The sequence below is a fragment of the Saccopteryx leptura genome, chromosome 11 (assembly GCF_036850995.1).
Source record: "Saccopteryx leptura isolate mSacLep1 chromosome 11, mSacLep1_pri_phased_curated, whole genome shotgun sequence".
NCBI lineage: Eukaryota > Metazoa > Chordata > Mammalia > Chiroptera > Emballonuridae > Saccopteryx > Saccopteryx leptura.
The window spans coordinates 9,655,508-9,673,540 of NC_089513.1; the positions used below are offsets into that span (position 1 = coordinate 9,655,508).

The 18,033-nt window shown below is 46.1% G+C and overlaps 1 protein-coding gene across 2 annotated transcripts; it reads right to left on the bottom strand.

Moving 5' to 3' along the window:
- Positions 1-3,486: 3,486 nt before the first annotated feature.
- SERPINB8 (serpin family B member 8) lies at positions 3,487-16,780 on the bottom strand. Of its 2 annotated transcripts, none has more exons than XM_066352755.1 (7): positions 16,526-16,780; positions 14,326-14,503; positions 12,907-13,044; positions 11,321-11,438; positions 9,242-9,384; positions 7,364-7,516; positions 3,487-4,868 (listed from the first exon to the last, which is right to left on the bottom strand). In XM_066352755.1, the coding sequence occupies exons 2-7, from the start codon at positions 14,491-14,493 to the stop codon at positions 4,464-4,466; spliced, it is 1,125 nt and encodes a 374-aa protein (XP_066208852.1). In that variant the 5' UTR covers positions 14,494-14,503; positions 16,526-16,780; the 3' UTR covers positions 3,487-4,463. The 2 variants fall into 2 exon arrangements, with proteins under 2 accessions (XP_066208852.1, XP_066208851.1); XM_066352754.1 differs by lacking the exon at positions 16,526-16,780 and adding an exon at positions 16,040-16,132.
- Between the last annotated feature and the right edge of the window lie 1,253 nt (positions 16,781-18,033).

Genomic DNA, 18,033 nt, shown 5'->3' on the forward strand with positions numbered 1-18,033 from the left:
AGATATACTTCAAAATAACCTTAAAACGTACTCAAAGTCTGAGTCTCTTAAGCCATGATGGGGCCTAGAACCATGGATGCTCCTGTTTTGCATCACAATATTGTGCATTGTGCTTTCAAGAGCTTTGTTCTGTGGGCTTTATTACTAAACGCCACCAAATAGAAGCAAACGTAACATTCTTGTCTCTGTGATTTTCTCCCAAGCTGCTAACACCCTTTCTGCACACTTTGCTGTTAGCGTGAGATAGGTAATCTTTTAGCACAGCTTTTTGTTTGTCTGTTCTTAGCTCCTGAAAATCACGGTCATTGCTTTGCAAGAACAAAGAAAATTTCACTCGCTGCTCTAATATCAAATTCCACATCACTGTTTCACTTCAATAATGTTGACATTCACAATAGTTTTTTCAATAACAAGTAATAATAAAATCTTTAAAAAGTGACAACTATAAACACATATAGCACCAATAATAAAATGAAAGAAATTGTAGCCCTCCAGAACTACATGCAAATATGACAGTAACAATTATATCAAGACATATCCATTTCCAGTCTGTGAAGAGGTACAGAAATGGGTCATTGTGTAAAGTGCAGTGTTAATATTGAACTTTCTTATCCAACTTTTATGATTTATTTTTTTCTATGTTCACTGTCCAGTATTGAAAGAGATATCTTGAAGTATAAATTCTATCTTCTTTATGAATCACACCATTTTCTATATCAAATGACAGCATTTCTCCATTGTAATTCATTTCCTTAGAGTTCTGATATTGTTCTGATATTATTAATCGCTTGACTACTGATGTCCTTTTAAATTTGTCTGATAAATCTTTGCCTATTAGGTCATGTTTATATTTTGGGCCACTTTGAGAAATGTTAATTGAAATCTATATTTGGCAAAATACTGTTTTTCATTTCTGATCTAGAAGATTCTGTCTTTTAATAGGAATGTTATATTGAGTTTGTTAAATTTCCAATATTTAGTCTTATCTCTCTTAGCTGGTTGTGGTTCTCACCACATCCTATTACACCATGATTCATCTGTTCTTTTGTTAAATTTCTTTTCATTGTTAAAGGTATCATGCATATAATGCAACAGATTTACATACATGTATATTTAAAGGTTAACAGTAAATTGAATAAATATCTAATATCCACTACCCAGCTTAAAAAACAGATTGTCATGAATAACTTTAAAGCTCCCTGCTGACCTAGCTAATCATATTCTTTTCCTGCCCTGCATTTAATACTATTCTACATTTTGCATTAATTCCTTTTTTCTCTATAGTTTTACCATATATATATATATATATATATATATATATATATACATATATATACACACACATATGCAGCCTAGTAATCAGTTTGCCTATTGTTTAAAATTATGCAAATGTAACTTACACTTGTTATTTTTGGTTGGCATTATGTTTTATAGTGGTAGCTGTGATTAATTTATTTTGCCTAATATATGGTATTCTGCACAAACTTGAATGACCTCCCAAAGACACCAGCAACCTATGTGCTGTATGAAATGTGCCGACCGTGTGGATGGTACCCCAGAGCTGAGCGGGGCAATGATCTTCATTCCACTGCATGAATGCAACATGACTTACTCATTTTAATAATTCAGCATTTGTCCTATTTTTTTCTTTTCTTTCCTTTTTTTTTTTTTTTTTTTTTTTTTGTTGTTGAGCAATGTTGCTATGAGCATTATTCTACATGCCTCTTGAAAATAGTTTTTCTAAGGTTTCCAGAAATGGAATATCTTGGCATGGTATGTGGACATGCTTAACATTATTGAGTCATGCCACATTGTTTTTTTTAAGTGGTTTTACCAATTTCTGCTCCTTCCAGCCTTGTATGAGAGTTGCTATTGATTTTTGCCAAGATCTGGTATTCACGGACATTTTTTTAACCTGGAGATTAAAAAATATAATTTTTATTTTTTAAAGAATAAATTCAAATTTATTACAGGCCTATAAGTTTATGATAAAATAAACTTTTTATTGGCCTTGGCAGGTGGTTTAGTGGATAGAGCGTTGGCCTGGAGTATGGATGTCCCAGGTTTGATTCCTGGTCAGGGCACACAGGAAAAATGACCATCTGCTTCTCCCATACAATCTCTCCCCCTTCTCTCCTCTTTCCCTCCCATAGCCAGTGGCTCAATTGGTTTGAGTATGACCCCTGGCACTAAGGATAGCTCAGTAAGACTGAGCACATCAGCCTAAGGTACTAAAAATAGCTCAGTACTCTAGCATCAGCCCCAGATAAGGGTTGCTGGGTAGATCCCAGTCAAAGTGCATGCAGGAATCTGCCTCACTATCTCCCTTCCTCTCACCCCAAAATAAAAAGTATATAAAAAATAATAAGCTTTTAATCTATTTTTACTTTTTTTGCTTTGACATATTGGCAGAAACATTAAAAAGATGATTCAATGTACTGCAAAGATAGCACAAAGCAGGAGTTTTGACTCTTTTCCAAAAGCTTAGCTCTAGAGAAATTAGTCAAGAGAGAAACAAGGACTCTGGGAACTAATTAGTCAAACAAACAATAAAAAAATAAGAGTCACCAAGCAACAAGACAACCAAGGTGTCTGTAGGAAGCAGATGCTGCTTGAACTCATGTTAGGGCAGGGCACAGCTGCCACCTGGAAAGGGGACACCTGTCACCCACAGTGGGAAGGCAGGCTGGAGCAGGTCTTCTGGTTCCCTGCCTCCGTTCCTGGCGGCCATGTTCCCTCAGAACAGAACCCTAAATCAATAGCCTGGGTTAGCATCCTGGAGGTTATATCAGTACATTTAAAAAGCCTGACAGAGATGAGGAGTTGAAATAAACAGATGTGAATTGAGTAGCCTTTGACAGTTTCAACCTTGACCATGAGGTTTTCCTGATGGATTGACAAAAAATGTGAATCATCAAACTGGGTAGGATTATCACAAAAAATAAAAATGACCTGACTTTGAAGCCTTGCTCAAACCATTATCAGCAAACTACCTCTAATAACCCAAGATCAACTTGAATCTACAGGCCAAAAACCAGATGTTTGAGTAAGAAAAATACTAAATTGACCAACCTAAACATTTGAAGCAGAACTGTTACAGCAAACATTTTAAATAAGAAAATAAGATAATAGCGATGAAAAATAAACAATTTAAAATACCATATAAGAAAATATGTTGATTAAAATAAAAATAGATGGGAACCATAATAGTGAAGTTTGTAGGGAAGCCAAAGATATCTAAGATCGAACTATAAAAAGTGACGGTATTTCTCTACTCTAGAGAAAAATGACTAAGACATACTACAAGGACCTACAAACAAACAAACAAAAATACAACTTGGTCAAAAACAAATAAATGGAAATGCATTTAAGGGCATAAAGAGAACAATATATATGGGAACAGACAAGGCTATAAGTATGTTACTGCAAATCAAAAGGATGAGAGCAGATAGATTATAGTATGTAGGGGCAGAAATAAGATACAGAAGAACATGATTAACTTTTATTGATATGTTTATATATTTCTTTTTGTATACATAGAACAGCAAAAGACATGTATCATTATTTACAGTAGTGGTTGCTGGGTAGTGGAACTTTTAGTGACAATTTTTCTTTGTATACTTTTCTATAGTTTCCAAACTGCTGCCAGAACACGAATTTATTTTAATCAGAAAAAGAAAATGACGTAAGGAAGTCTGTTTCTAAGCAGGGGGCGTGGTGCTTGAGCCATGTCTGACCACATCCAGTTCACCAGAGGGTCACTGCTTCCAATCAGCGCTCGGGGAGGGTTCCTTCCCGGCTGTGTGTGTGTTTCAGAAGCAAAGGGAATGGAGGGGATGGGGCAGGTTTCAGAGATTTGGCTCCAACCTCAGTCCTGGAGCTCATTGCTGAGCCTCTGAACTCGTATCAGGTTTATGGCCAAAAGAGCTGAAGGAGTGACTGTCATTAGGGGCGTGCAGGGCTGTCTGTGGGACACTGACCAGGGAGCACCTGTCTCGGCTGTCCCGAGACACTGGTGGCCGTCGTGCTCCCTGTGCAGTGCCCACTCCGGCTTTGCGTGCAGGGACCTGGACACTGAGGTATCCAGGTGTGCCTGGCAGCGGCGGTGGGCACCGCAGTGATCTCTGAGCTCAGGGCAGGACAGAAGGGCACAGAGAGAGAGCACTTATCTGTCAACCCTTGACGTGCTCTAGAGACACAAACAGTGGGCACAGACTTTGAGGACAGCTGGCCATCTACGACAGGTCGGTGAGAGCGGAGTCTATGAAGGGGGAGGAGCTTCCCAAACATTCGAGAACGAGCACCGCCTTCTCCTTTGCCCTCAGGGGCTGTGGAACACCTGGTAAAGACGCGCAGGGACGCTGCAGGCGCACACACTTGATTGTGGCCCTCACACACCGCACCAGTTGGTCACAGGGCATCAGAATCCAGGCGGGGGCGGCAGCAGGAAAAGAGGCGCCTCTCTAGGGCAAAGAGAACCTGCCGCAGAACAGGATGCTCTTGGTCTTGTGGTGCCTGATGAAGAAAAGGAACGGGTGGTCGGCACAAAACATCGGCTCCATCCTGGCGCACCGGCAATTTCTGACCACAGCCGTAGCCGCGGCCGCCTCCGTGCCCTCCTCGTTGACCTCCACAAAGCACTTGTGGGCGACCTTGGACACTGGCACGTTCTTCTTGGTTGACATTCCGGAGAAGTCTGCCTTGGCTTCCTCAAAAGCATCAGTCATCCCTAAACTTCGAAGAAAAGACTCCAAGTCGTAGCTCTCCTCCAGCTTTAATCGGGGAAGGAACACTTGCACTTTATCCTCGGTCATCTTTTCTGGATCCGTCCACGCTCTGAACTTCTCATAGGTCAGTGCTTTTTCCACCTGAAATAACCAAAAGTCAAACACGAAGATCCAGATGGCAACAGCCTGGTGTGCACCCTCTCCCCCGTTCTCCCATGACATGCAACTAGATGGTGAGTTCCGGTTCAAGACAATCTACTGAGATCATCCCTCCCATAAACACACCAGATGTTCCCTCAAATTCTCACCTTTTCCCTGTTTTATGGAAACCAGAGTAAAACAGCAAGAAAACACCCGAGACAAGGAGAGGGGTTTTTTTAAACCACCTGTACCAAATTCATTTCAAATGTTTCTTTAGTTTAGAACCTTCTCCTAATCAACTGATTATATTCTATGCAATACACATTGCTGTGAGTTAGAGGCACTGTGGACAAGAGACAGAGAAGGCTCAGAACTCTGAGCTGTAAAAGGAGGACGTCAGAGGTCGTCTGAAGGGCAAGGGAGACCAGACGTGGCTTCTGGGGAAAGCAGAGCAGAAATGGGCGACTCAGCAGGACTGCTCCTCCAGCATCCTTGTTCGCTCTGTGCCTGCCCTGGAGATAGCTTCTAAGCCTCCAAGACCCATCACCCTTTCTATTTATCTACAAGGAAGAAATAAAGGAGGGAGAAGGGGCTTGCATCTTCCCCTTCCCTTTTTCACCTGGAGGCCAGGTGAGTGTCCCTCCCCAGTGACAGCTATTTGGATGTTAGCTCTACTCCAGGGCTCCCCTGATTTTCTCCTTGCAGGGGTCCAGCCCCGGGGGAAATCCAGGGGTCCCACAGGAAGAGACAGCGTTGGCGTGAATCGAGTGAGAGAGCCGAATTCTTTTTTCTCTTGAGCATTTACTGCCAGGCATCTCTACCAAATGCTGGTCTAGCTTTATTTTTATACACACACACTAAGTTACAATCACATGGTATTCAGAATACATTGATTAATAATTGTTTTTGTTTCACTTTGGTTACATATTTCTAAGTAACAGTTAATTCATTTCCATAGGCTATAAATCAGGTGGTAAGTCATTCTAAATACAGTTATACGATAACTTGAACAGCAATAATAATATTGGCACAAACTTCTAAAAGGTCAGTACTGATTAATAACTCTACCTTACCTAATGTCCTATTGTCTAGTCAAATTTTATTTATCTACTAATTATACACTAGTTAAGTTCTAACTTATTTTTCTCAGAGTGTTCCACCACCTGCAAGTCAGGTATGCAAGAAGAAAGGAAAGTTTCTCTACTCTACCACATGAAAAGGCTAGGGAGGTAAAGTGATGAATTAAGTGAAGGCTGAAAGTTACTGTTTCCTACCTATTCATAAGTCACAATCTATTTTCTCTAACATGATTAATAAGAAGGAATTCTCCTACAAACTTAACCCTTTTCAAGGGATATCATAGCCATCCTCTTATGTCTATGAGCCCAGGCAAAGGCGCTAAACAGGCTTTTCTGTGGAACTCACACCCTCTGTCTCATTTTCAAATAAATTACTACGAATCTACAGGGAAAGCACGGTGCTATTATTCCTGTGCCATAAATGATAGCACACACACCCAGAAAAGGGGGAATAAAAGGCCAAATTAATTCAAAAGGTCAAAGGGGGAAGTATTGTTGCATCTTTTCTCTGCTGTGACTTTGTCAACCAGCAGCTGTTGATCGGCTTCCGACATCTCCTGAAGTAGCTAGGTCAGATCTCGTCCTTGACTTGTGCCAACAGCTTCCTGACTCCACAGAGAAAGCAGGTAGGCCGCGCCCTCAACATCCTGTGCATCTGTGTGCGGGAGCTGGTCGTACATCTGGCACGAGTCCCTTGTTAAACCCTGGGTACCCTAACTTAGCCATGCGGGGGTACTTACACCATGAAATCAGCAAGCATTACACAGGGGAGCTTCTTCCATTCCCCAGGGACCCACACAACCAGCACGCTGCTGGTCGTGCACGACCCACCTTACAAGTTCACCTTCTTCTTGAACTCAGTCCCTCTTCTGTCATGGGAAGGGGAGTCTCCCCTTCTGTCTAAGGTAAATGCCTCACCTGCACTTCAGACTCTTGCTACTCAGAGTGTAGTCCATGACCAACCGCGAGCACCTGCATCACCTGGAATCTTAGAAACGCAACTGTCTCAGGCCATAGCCCTGATTCAAAACCTGCATTGGAATAAGGTCCCCAGAAGATGCAAATGTACATGAATGTTTGAGGAACACTGCCCAGATCGATCCTATCCTCTCCAGTACTTCCATTCAATCGTTACTGGGCCCTCAATGAGCCCCTCCCTTCAGAATAAAGAGCAATGCTCTTATATTCTCGGGACTTTCTCTTCTAAGCTTCATCACCACTTGTCCTTAACCACAACTCCATTCCTAGATATAGACTCAAGAGAGATGCATAGACATCCTCACCAAAGACACACAGTGGTGCTCATCCAGCACCTTTATAATAAACCTGACACTGAAAACTCCTCCACGGCCATCAGGTGGACGGACTTAAAGAAAGGAGCTCAGGCCGAACACTCGGACTCCTGCCCGGGCTCACCTCCGAGAGCTCCGTGTCCCCGCTCGGCAGCAGGATGACCATGCTGAGCTCCTCCCCGGCGTAGGGCAGCTCCAGGACCTGGCTCTGCGCCTCCTCGACAAAGCCCATTTTAAACTTAGCTTGCTTGAACATCATCTGCACTGTCTTCTTCTCCTAAAGAAAACATGAAATTAAAATCAGATGACTGGAAAATAAGCACAGTTCGCTAAAAATGTGTCTAATTCACAGAACTCCGAGCTCCATATAAGAGAATTATTACTTCTGTGCATTTATGCAGATAGATGTAAAGTCCTCATGATTACATATTAGTATTGAGTACAACATGCTCGTGCCCCGCAGATCAATTATAACCAGGTGAGAAAGACTAAACTGAAGAAGACAGACAGACATAAAACTCTCGCATTATTTTTGGAAGTTGTGGGGGTTTTTTTTTCTCTTTTGAGAAAATGCATAAAGAAGCACTTCCAGAAACCTTAAAATTAAAAATTATTTTTCCAAGCTGTGAGGAGAAGTAACTAATATCAGGCGTTTGGGCTGGAGGGTGAGGTTGAGAAGAGGTGCAGGCCAGAGGGAGTTGCACTGTTATTCTGAAAAGTTGCTCAGTTATAACATTGGTTTTACAGCTTTGGTTTTCCTGGAGGCGAGACCTTAACCAGATATGAAGGGCCCACCATTTTTAAAGCGTGTATCAGATGTATTCTAGAGGTTTAAATCTTGGTGCAATATTTTTTTTATCAAGTGATGGAGGTCAAATTCCAAGCTAATAGCTGCTGACCCCATCATTATCATATTCAAAAGGGAATGGAGAAAAGAATTTTCAGTGCTAGGCTTGTACATCTGGATATCTGATGTATAGAAGGGCGGCTATAATTAACAGCTCTGTATCAAATACTGGAAATTTGCTGACAGGGTAGATTTCAGGGGTTCTCATCATACACAAGAAGGTAACAGAGAGGAGCTATTTAGTTAGCTTTGTCATAGTAATGAGTCCGCTATGTGTGTCAAATCAGCATCTGGTATACCATAAATATGTACCATTTTTATTTTTAAAAGATCAAAAAAATTTTTTGGCCCTGGCCGGTTGGCTCAGTGGTAGAGCGTAGGCCTGGCATGCAGGAATCCCAGGTTTGATTCCTGGCCAGGGCACACAGAAGAAGCACCTATCTGCTTCTCCACCCCTCCCCCTCTCCTTCTTCTCTGCCTCTCTCTTCCCCTCCCACAGCCAAGGCTCCATTGGAGCAAAGTTGGCCCGGGCACTGAGGATGGCTCTATGGCCTCTGCCTCAGGCGCTAGAATGGCTCTGGTTGCAACAGAGCAACACCCCAGATGGGCAGAGCATCACCCCCTGGTGGGCATGCTGGGTGGATCCTGGTTGGGCGCATGCGGGAGTCTACTTGACTGCCTCCCCGTTTTCAACTTCAGAAAAATACAAAAAAAAAAAATTTTTTTTTAATAAATAGCCTCAACATCTCTTAACACTTTTCCCTTGTGATTAGAATTGTATAACCACAGATTCTAAGGCAATAAACAGGCACAGTCATCACTGACATTGTAAGAGGGTGTCTGAGTAGATGTAGACAGTGATAGTACAAGTATCATTCCAGGGCTTAGAAGAAATTTTCTTTCAATTGCAATATGACCAGGGATAGAAGGTCAACTTGATTGAGGATGAAAAATTGGAAATTATCAATAGAAAAATTATTTTCACTTCTCTCCTCCTTTTTCCAATAGCAGAGATACAGTGAGCATGAAATACATTCAGAAATGGATTAACAATCAAGATAGCGTGAAATAATTTACTGATCTGTCCCATTCATATCCTTTCCCAGCGTGTCACTTTAAGAAAGCAGCAGGGTCTCTGAGTAGCTCTGTCCCTACCTGCTTGACTTTGAAGGGCATCCCTCTGGTGTGCTTTCTGTCGAACTGCTCCTTCCACTTGCCTTTGAAATAGATCGCATTCACCAGAACCAGCTTCGTCAGTGGACCAACAGTGCCTACACCCAGAATCTCTGAAATCTTACCTGTAAGAACATGAGAGAAGTTTATTGCTACTTGAGGGAGTATAAACATTCTTTTACAAAAATCCCCACAACACAGAACATCGAAGCTTAGTTGACAGCTAGAATGGAATTATGGCTTCTCGGCCCCTGGTGGATCAGGGGGATGATGTTTTGAGCTTTGCACCCCCATGGGGTATTTTGGGTCCTTAACCCTTTGAGTGGTATGAACATTCATGCACGTCCTCGTACCTCCTGACCATACAGAGTAAAAAAAAAAATTATTTTAAAAATGTGTAAGGCAACATTCAAAAAAGGCAAATGTATGCTCTTTTTGGTTCCATATATTGGTTATCAAACAAACATGATTTTAAGTTAATAAAACTGTAACTGGAACTAACTTCATCTTTTGAAGAAAAAAAAAAAAAAACTCACTCCCAGGGGTCAGCGAGCATGAAAAATCTCACTACTCAAAGGGTTAAACAGCAATCCTGAAGCAGGCAGGTCAACTGTGGTTTTGCCCTCAATTTACAGGGGTAGGAATTCAGGTTCAGAGACTTTGCCTGACTTTTCTGCTAAGCTCACCTCCAGGAGGCAAGTGACTGAGCTGAGAAAATAATACAAGAGTTTTGATTTTTTAACTGTACGCCTCTAAACCTTGGCACTATAGTTTCTCAGCCATGCCCCTGCCGACAGTTTAGGCTGGATAATTCTTTGTTGTGGGGACTGTCTTGTGCATTGGAGGACGGTGGCCTAGCAGTGACAACCAAAAATGTCTTCGGCCATTGCCAAATGCCTCCTGGCGGTTGGTGCCAGCTGAGAATCGCTGCTCTATGTCAACCTCTCAATCTCATCTAGCTGGGGAGAGCCTTCCAAAGCATGGGCAGTCCAGCCCTGTCCACGGGAGAAGGCCGGCATCCTGAACGGAATGAATGGGGTAAAGGAATGAGGAGGATGCAATGAAGGGGCCCAACTTGAGCTGTCCAGTGAGAGCGAGGACAAGTGATCCCAAAGTCCCCCCAGCTCTAACAGTCCAGGAAAACATGTGGGTGGTCAGCCTGGTGGGCGGAAGGGAAGTGACAGGTGTAGGACGGTGAGGTTGTGAAGAAGCTCCCGGCTCCCGGTGACAAGATTGCTCCATCACCTGGAAAGCGAGAGACCACTGCACCTGTCACCTGTGGAAATGTGGTCACCCTTCCAATGGTCATTATTTTACTGGCTGTCAGTACAGTCGTGGATCCCGGCCACAGTGGGTGCGCCACAGAGACTGACCAACGGAAAGACAAGTGCTGGGCAGCGCGTGCAGAGATGCGAGACTACACTCCCCACTCCCTGGAGGCCTCTAAATCACATGTCAGCTATTTAGAGTGCTTAAGAGCACTCCCCTTTGCTCTGTTCTCCAGTCAGGAGCAGGCGGAGCCATTGCCGCTGGGACGGACTGTGGTCTGGGCAGGGGACTCCACACCAGCTGCAGCTCCTGGATCTGGAGAAAGCTCAGGAGAGGTCACAGCTCGTGATGAAGAAGGGGACAGCCAGGGATGAAACCAGACAGGCTCCCTTTCCCATGGCGAGATAACGTGAGCAGTGACCCCATCCCATCTGTCTCTAGTCAAATGTCCTTCTGCCCTTAGAGCAGGGCAAGGGTCCTCCCAGCTGGAAGATAAACGGGCCCCCAAGAGGAAGCATTGTGGGATTTTCTAACACAATCCACAGAGGGCATCTGCGATCCTTACACTCAGTGTACGTATTTATTTGAAATCACCACTTTGGGTTGTGATGAGCCCAAGAAAGATCGCAGAACTGCGTGGCCGGCCTGCAAACGCAGTGAACACACACACACACACACACACAGCCCGCGGTTCTGGGGTCACAGCAGCCACACCGCAGAGGGCACACCCCAGGCCGCCTTCCTGCCCTCTCCCTCACAACTTGCCACATCCCCTGAAAAGAAAGCTCTCACCTTCCGTCTTTTCTGTCACCCAGTCGTTGATGTGCTTCCGGGACTCCTCAGTGTCCTCAGCGAAGGGCAGCTCCTCCAGCTCGGCCTGATAGAATTTCCGGCAGGACTCCTTAAAGGCCTACAGATGCAAGAGACCTGGTGGGCCCTGGCAGCCAGGTACCCTCAGTGTGAAGACATTTGCTTTCTCCTGGACATGCGTCTCGCCTCACTGGGAGCACAGCTCACCCCACTCATCCATGCAATTAACAGGAATGCGCAGACCGCCCACCATGCATCTGGCCCTGAGCTCGGTGCTGGATGCCACGGTTAAGACGTGACATGAGACCTGAAGTGGCTCTCAGTCTGCTGATAGAAGTGACATAAGCACACAGACAGTCACAAGACATTTGAGAGCGTGGCCAGCAGCAGGCATGCACCGGGGAGCCCAGGATGAGCGCCCAGCAAACACTTCAACTTCATGGGGACTTTGTTTGGTCGTTGCGCCCCCTCCCCCTCCACTACGCCTTCTGACTTTCTGTTACTCATCTTTGCATCACCAGCACGAGCCTCTGTGTCTGAAACCCATCTGCAGAATGACTGGGAGGCTCCATGGTAGAACTGGATTATCAAGAGTCCTCCAGGAGTGGAATGTGACCAGCTTAGATGGGTGTGTGTGAGTGTGTAAGGGAGTAGGAGAAAAAGACACAGTGGCAGGAGGTGAGCCCCGAGATGCAAGGTGGGGTCCAATCAGGAAGGGCCAGTGTGCAGTACATAAACCCAAACCTAACTCGCCTCCCAAAAGCTTGGCTGCGGATGTACTGTGCCCAGCCATGGGCACCTCCCCCGTCTCCTGTTCTCACCCAGTTTAGCTTCTACAGAAGAAAGAAGATGTCGAGAGAAGAGCCACGCAACCAAGAAAAGAACAGAGGGTGGCTCCCTGTGTCCTCAGTACGTCCTAATTACAACAAAGACCACGCTGATGTTCAAAATGAACATCGGTTAACTAGGAGAGTCCTAGAATTGCTCACGCTTACCTAAGACCTCGCCAGGTGCAAGGTGCTGAAAGAGCCACAATCATCCCCAGTGGTTTTTATGCTCAGAGCAGGCAACCTCCACGGGGTAGCTCCCCACAGCAGGCCACACAGGATGAATCTGAACTCGCAGAAGAATTCGGGGAGCTGCTGGCCAGTAAGATGGCCAGGCTCGCCCTGGTCTTTTCATTCATCTCAAGATAGCATCACTATATAATTACAGAGCATCATTTCTGGACCTCACTAACTGAACTGTGGCCGGCTTTCTTTCCCTGGACTAGGGAGCCCTGGAATTATACGCTGCAATCAATAAGAACTACTCGGATCAAGGGGGAGAGGCAGGGGTGGGTGCCGGAGGATGGATAGACATATGAGACTGATGTTCAGGAGGAATGTACCAGAAACAACTTAAAAAGGACATAATTCAGAAGCCATCATAAAATTCAAAATAATCTTGACAGACTATATAACTCTAAGCCAATTTTTAAGGCATCAGAGTTACACTTTCTCTCTGTTCCTCAATAGTTTCTATTTTATGTTCACGTTCTTTTCAATCAATGTGTGAGTGCTACTTACCGGAAGGAAATCACACGTCTTTTCTCCGAAGAGCCTGTTGGCCGTTCTGAGCAAGCACTGGTCGTCGGATCCGTTAATGTCCGTAAGGAGTGCCTGGAAGCCTTGGTGGACGTCTCCGGCGTTGTTCAGGCTCAGGGCCTGGGGACAGAACGTGTGGACTTTAACAATGCCACTTTGCTCCTCCAAACAAATCCCTGCGCTGAGAAACTACAGAGGAGCCTACCTGAAATGGAGTTTGCTCTTACTGGCTAGCACAAGTTTCTAATCTTGGGACTACTGACATTTGGGGAGAGTTACTTCACGGTGGGGGCTGTCCTGTGCCCTGCAGGACACTGGGCAGCACTTCTGGCCTTTACCCAGTAGATGTCAGCAGCAGGTCTCCATTAGGACAACCAGTCTGCCATTGCCAAATGCCCCCAGGGTGGCCAAATCCCCCCCACGTATAATCCACTGCCCTCCCAGATTTACCCTGGCCAGGAAGGCAGGAGATGAAAACTCAGGTGGGAGACAGAACAGAACAGAAGGTAGCAGGGATGGATCTAACCTGACCAGGGAATTACAAGAATGAACAGAAATAAACATGAAAATGTCTCATCAGCAGATTTACAGAAGTCCTCCGCACAGACCGGGATTTAAATGTCAAAGCAGAGTGAGAACTCAGGTTGACCCTATATCACCCAACAACCCCTGCCCAAAGCCTCAGTCTCCTCAACCCCAACCTGGCTCTGTGTGCTGGAAGAAACATCCACAGTGGGTTCAACTGCAGACTGGGGACGCTTCTGTGCACTTCTGACATGCGTGGCAAAGTGACAAGCATATCCAAGTTTCTAGGACGCTTTCACAAGACAGTCAGAGAAACTAAGACACCAAGAGATTAAGGACCTCTTCCCTCAGGTTCTTCCACTATTCCGTGTCACACGTGAGGTCACAAATAACCCACATCAGAGCAATCAGAATAGATACTCCCTTCAGTGACTCCAGAAGAGACACGTCCACTTTGTGTTGTATTCTCCATCTACTTACACACAATCATACACTAAAATCAACTCGCTTGATGTAGCTACATTTCGACTGAAATGTGTTAGCAAAAAATTAAAATATAGTTTAAATCAGTGGCCTTTTGTGGGACAGAATTATAATTCTCCTTACTTATCAAAGATACAATTTTGCTGTAATGTACTGATGCTTTTATCCAGAGAAAATGATGCAATGACTTGATTTCTTCCATAAACACTATCCCCGTCTTGTACAATTTACCTTTTTTACTTACGTCTGCCCTTTGTCCATCGCCACCATGTCCCCCCTCCCACCCACCAGCCACACTGACCCACATCAGCTGGTGTAAAGATCCAAAAAGACCAGCTCTGTGGAAGCAGAAACGGAAGCATGCTGCCGTTCCTCAGTGACAGGCACACTTACCTGGGACATCTGGGCAGCCGTGTCTCCTTTGGCCCCCATGAAGACCATGGCCAGGGCAGAGGAAATGCTCAGGGGGGAGAGGAACACATTCCGTGAGTGGTCCTCTTCACCCAACATTTTTAATAGGTTGATGGCAAAAGTGCCATTTGCTTCCTTGAGATCATCCATCAGGGGAGCTCTGTATCAAAAGCATAAGGCAGAAAGCTTATCGGCCAAACCCTCCGTTACGTCACCTAGTCCCCTGTCCGTGGATGCTGGGTGTGGTTGGCAGAATAACTACACCCCCCAAAGATACTCACATCCATGTCTGATTCCCCAACCCATGACTACATTATCTTAGGTGGCATTAGGGAGTTTGCAGATGTGCGTGAGGTAGGGATCGTGAGATGGGGGAGATGCTCCTGAATGGTCCAGGTGGGCTCGATGGAATCACAGCATCCTTCTAAGAGGAAGGCAGGAGGGTCCAAGTCCGAGAAGGAGATGTGAGGATGGAAGCAAAGGTCAGAATGAGGCAGGGCCAGGAGCCAAGGTATGCAGGCCGCCTCCAGGATACTGATCTGTCCTACAGCCTCCAAGGGAAAATAAATAAAAGGAACTCTTGGGACCTGTTTTAGACTTCTGACTTCCAGAACTGTCAGATAATAAATTTTGGTTGTTTTCAGGCATCAAAGGAAAGTAACTTGAATAACCAACCGGCTCCTTTTTTTTCCCCACGTTTAACTCCCTCGTCCTGTTCCCTTCTGCCTATAAAAGCCGCTCAGTTAGCACAGCCCCTCCGGGGACCTTCCTGTCTGCTAGCTTGGAAGCTGTTGGATTCAAACGGATTTTTTGTTCAAATAAACTGTTAAATGTTTTCATATGCTACCGTTTATCTCCTAATAGACAGCTAGCTAATAATGCTGAGGAGGGGCCTCGAACCACAAAAAGTTTTATGAGGAGCCAGCACGGAATGGGGACAGTGGACATTCCCTGTGAGCTGTGTGGAACACACACTGCACTGGTGCCGGGAACAGAGACAGCCAGGGGATGTTGGTCAGCCGGTTACTCAAGATGAGCAGGAGTCCTGGAGGAAGAGATTGGAAGCCACAGCGTCCTGATTCCAAGGCACTCGAGGCAAATGGAATGACGTTACTCCGAAAGTACAGTGGAGGCAGAAGACAAGAAAGTCGCCTCGTTCTGAAAAATGTCCAATATGTGCAGGTAGTAAGAGGAAGAACACCTGGACGGTCGCCCTGGGAGAGCTGGGTGTGTGTGTGAGGGGCCCAGGGGAGCTGGGAGGCGGGAGGAGGGCAGGACGGTGGTAATGAACTCGCCAGGCAGTTTGGGCCTGAACCAGCCTCAGCAGGGAGAGGGAGCAGGGCCTTCAGCCGCAGGGCAGGGTAGCTGGGAAGTGAGACTCAGTCACATTCAGTAACTTCTGCGCCTGCGCTGCGCTGCGCACGAGGAGGTAGGTGGGGAGGCACTTCTTCAAGTTGAGGGAGAGCAACCAATGAAGAAGACCATATGAAAAAAAGGGGGAGAAGTCAAAGAATGGGAGAAAAATCGAAAAAAGAAAGGAAGGAAGGGACGGACGGTAGGAGGAAGAAAGAAAGGAGTCAGAGTGGGAGAGAGGAAGGGAAGGGGGAGAGAAGAAGGTAATGCGGGGGGTAGGGGGCAATGAGCTGGATCGCAGAGGGATAGGCATTTGCGCGGGAGGTGGCAGCCCCCAGCACACCTGGAACTTGCCCGGGGCTCCGCGGAAACTCCAGGCCGGGCGGCGATCAGCGCGCCAGGCTGCCCGCGCTCCCTGCTGTCCCTCCCACTCAGCTCCCCGAAGTTTCCGCCCGCCCCACCCGGTTGCTGCCACTCCCGCCTGCGGGCAAAGGGCACTCCCGTGGCGTCAGCAGGCCGCGGTGTCCCTCCCACCGCGGGGCCACCTGTGACCCAGGGCGGGTCGCCGCGCTCCGGCGCTCGGGTCCCACGCCCCCAGCCTGGGCGGACACGCTCCGGATCGCGCGGCTGGGTCCCCGGCGACCCCAGCCCAGCATCAGTCCAGTCCCCCCACCCCCGCCACCTTCTCCCTAGTCCTCACCGCCTCTTCCTTCGCTAGCGAATGACGTTTGCCTTGCCCCCTCCCTGCCTCTCTCCCGCGCTCCGCAGGAGCTCCCGGCCGGAGGGGCCGCGTGGGAACCCGAGCACCGAGCGCCTCCCAGCCCGGTACCTGGGAGATTCCGGCAGCGGCTGCTGCTCCTGTTCGGCCGCCGCTCCTGCTCCTGTTGGGCCGCCGCAGCTGCGCGTCCGGCTTGGTGGATGCTTCCCACCCGCTTTGATTTGGGGCAAGGCTTCCGGCTGATGACTCACAGCGGCACGAGATTGCGCCGGCCAGTGCAATCTCTGCCCCGCATTCCCAGGTTGGAGCCCCGAGGGGCCTGAGCCTCGCCCGGTGGCACCCTCCCGCCTAGGCCTCAGCGCAGAGAGCCAGTGTGCCCCGTCCTTCTGTGGGCGCTTGGGGAAGGCTTCCGCCGATGGGGGATTGGTTCATTTTCTTGGGTTAACAGATGCGAAATAACTAACTGTTCAGTGTCTCCATGCAAGAGCAGTTTCGAAATTGGGACTTGGCTTTGAAAATTAACTACAGGCAAAACCAGAAGTTCAAAATGGTCCCTAAAAGCCTCTTGCTTCCAAACTGTTTAGGCGGTACACCCATCAAAACAATTTTTGAGCACCCATCCTCAGTACCTATGTGGACTTTTGCATGCTAATATGTTAAATGGTAATAATGATGACCACTGTAAAACACAAAAATAGAATTAAAAATAAGAAAAGACTTGTATTAGAAATCCACAATTTGGTGCTTACAAAAATTACTTTAAAATTTAATGAGACCAGTGTAATTGAATGGGTGTCTGTTTTCATCTTAGTTTAAGGCTTTGAAATAGAATTAATTTGAGGGCCTGGTTTTAAGTGCAGTTTATTTCTAAACTTGCAATTGCTGGCTGGCAGGAGGAAAGACTTTTCGGACAATGGGCTCATTTGAATGGAATATAGGTGTCTTTGGTGTACTTACTAAACCTTGGCACTTGATTTTTTTTTCAATTCATATGCTAATCTGTAAAGATTTCTAGCAGAAATCTCACTTATAAAAAGCCATTCATCCTCTTGAAAATCCTTTCTACAAGCCGATTTTTAAAATGCTGTATGCTTGCTATTTTAACACTTTGAAGCCCACAAAATGTTTTTCTGCTTGAAAGATTTCTTAAGAAGTTTAAAAATTGTATTTCCAAGTTCAAGTGCAAATAGATGAGAGTTTTACTACGTTGTTAGTAATAAAAATCATCTAATGATGGAAATACATACCAGTAGATGTTCTCAAAATGATCCCGCTACGCTCTTCCAGCAAGTAGTTGATTTCTCATTCACAGATAAGATGTACCTTTTCCTACAGGCAACCTAACGCCTTGGGGCTGAGCGTCAGAGTTCTTTGAAGGTATGGCTGACACAAGAAGGAGCTGTATGCCGGTGGCAGAGAAATGTGCCAGAGGATAAAACTAGTTGGGAGAAGCGGCTGGCTATAGCAGGAGGGTGTGGGCGAGCTGGAACTAGCCTGTGGCACCAGAATGCCAGGCGGCCCAGACCCTGCAAGGGATTTCTTTCTTTGTGACTTAATGTGAGGTGTTGGGGTAGATAGAGGTAAATATTTCATAAAAATGTGATAAAGTGTCATATATA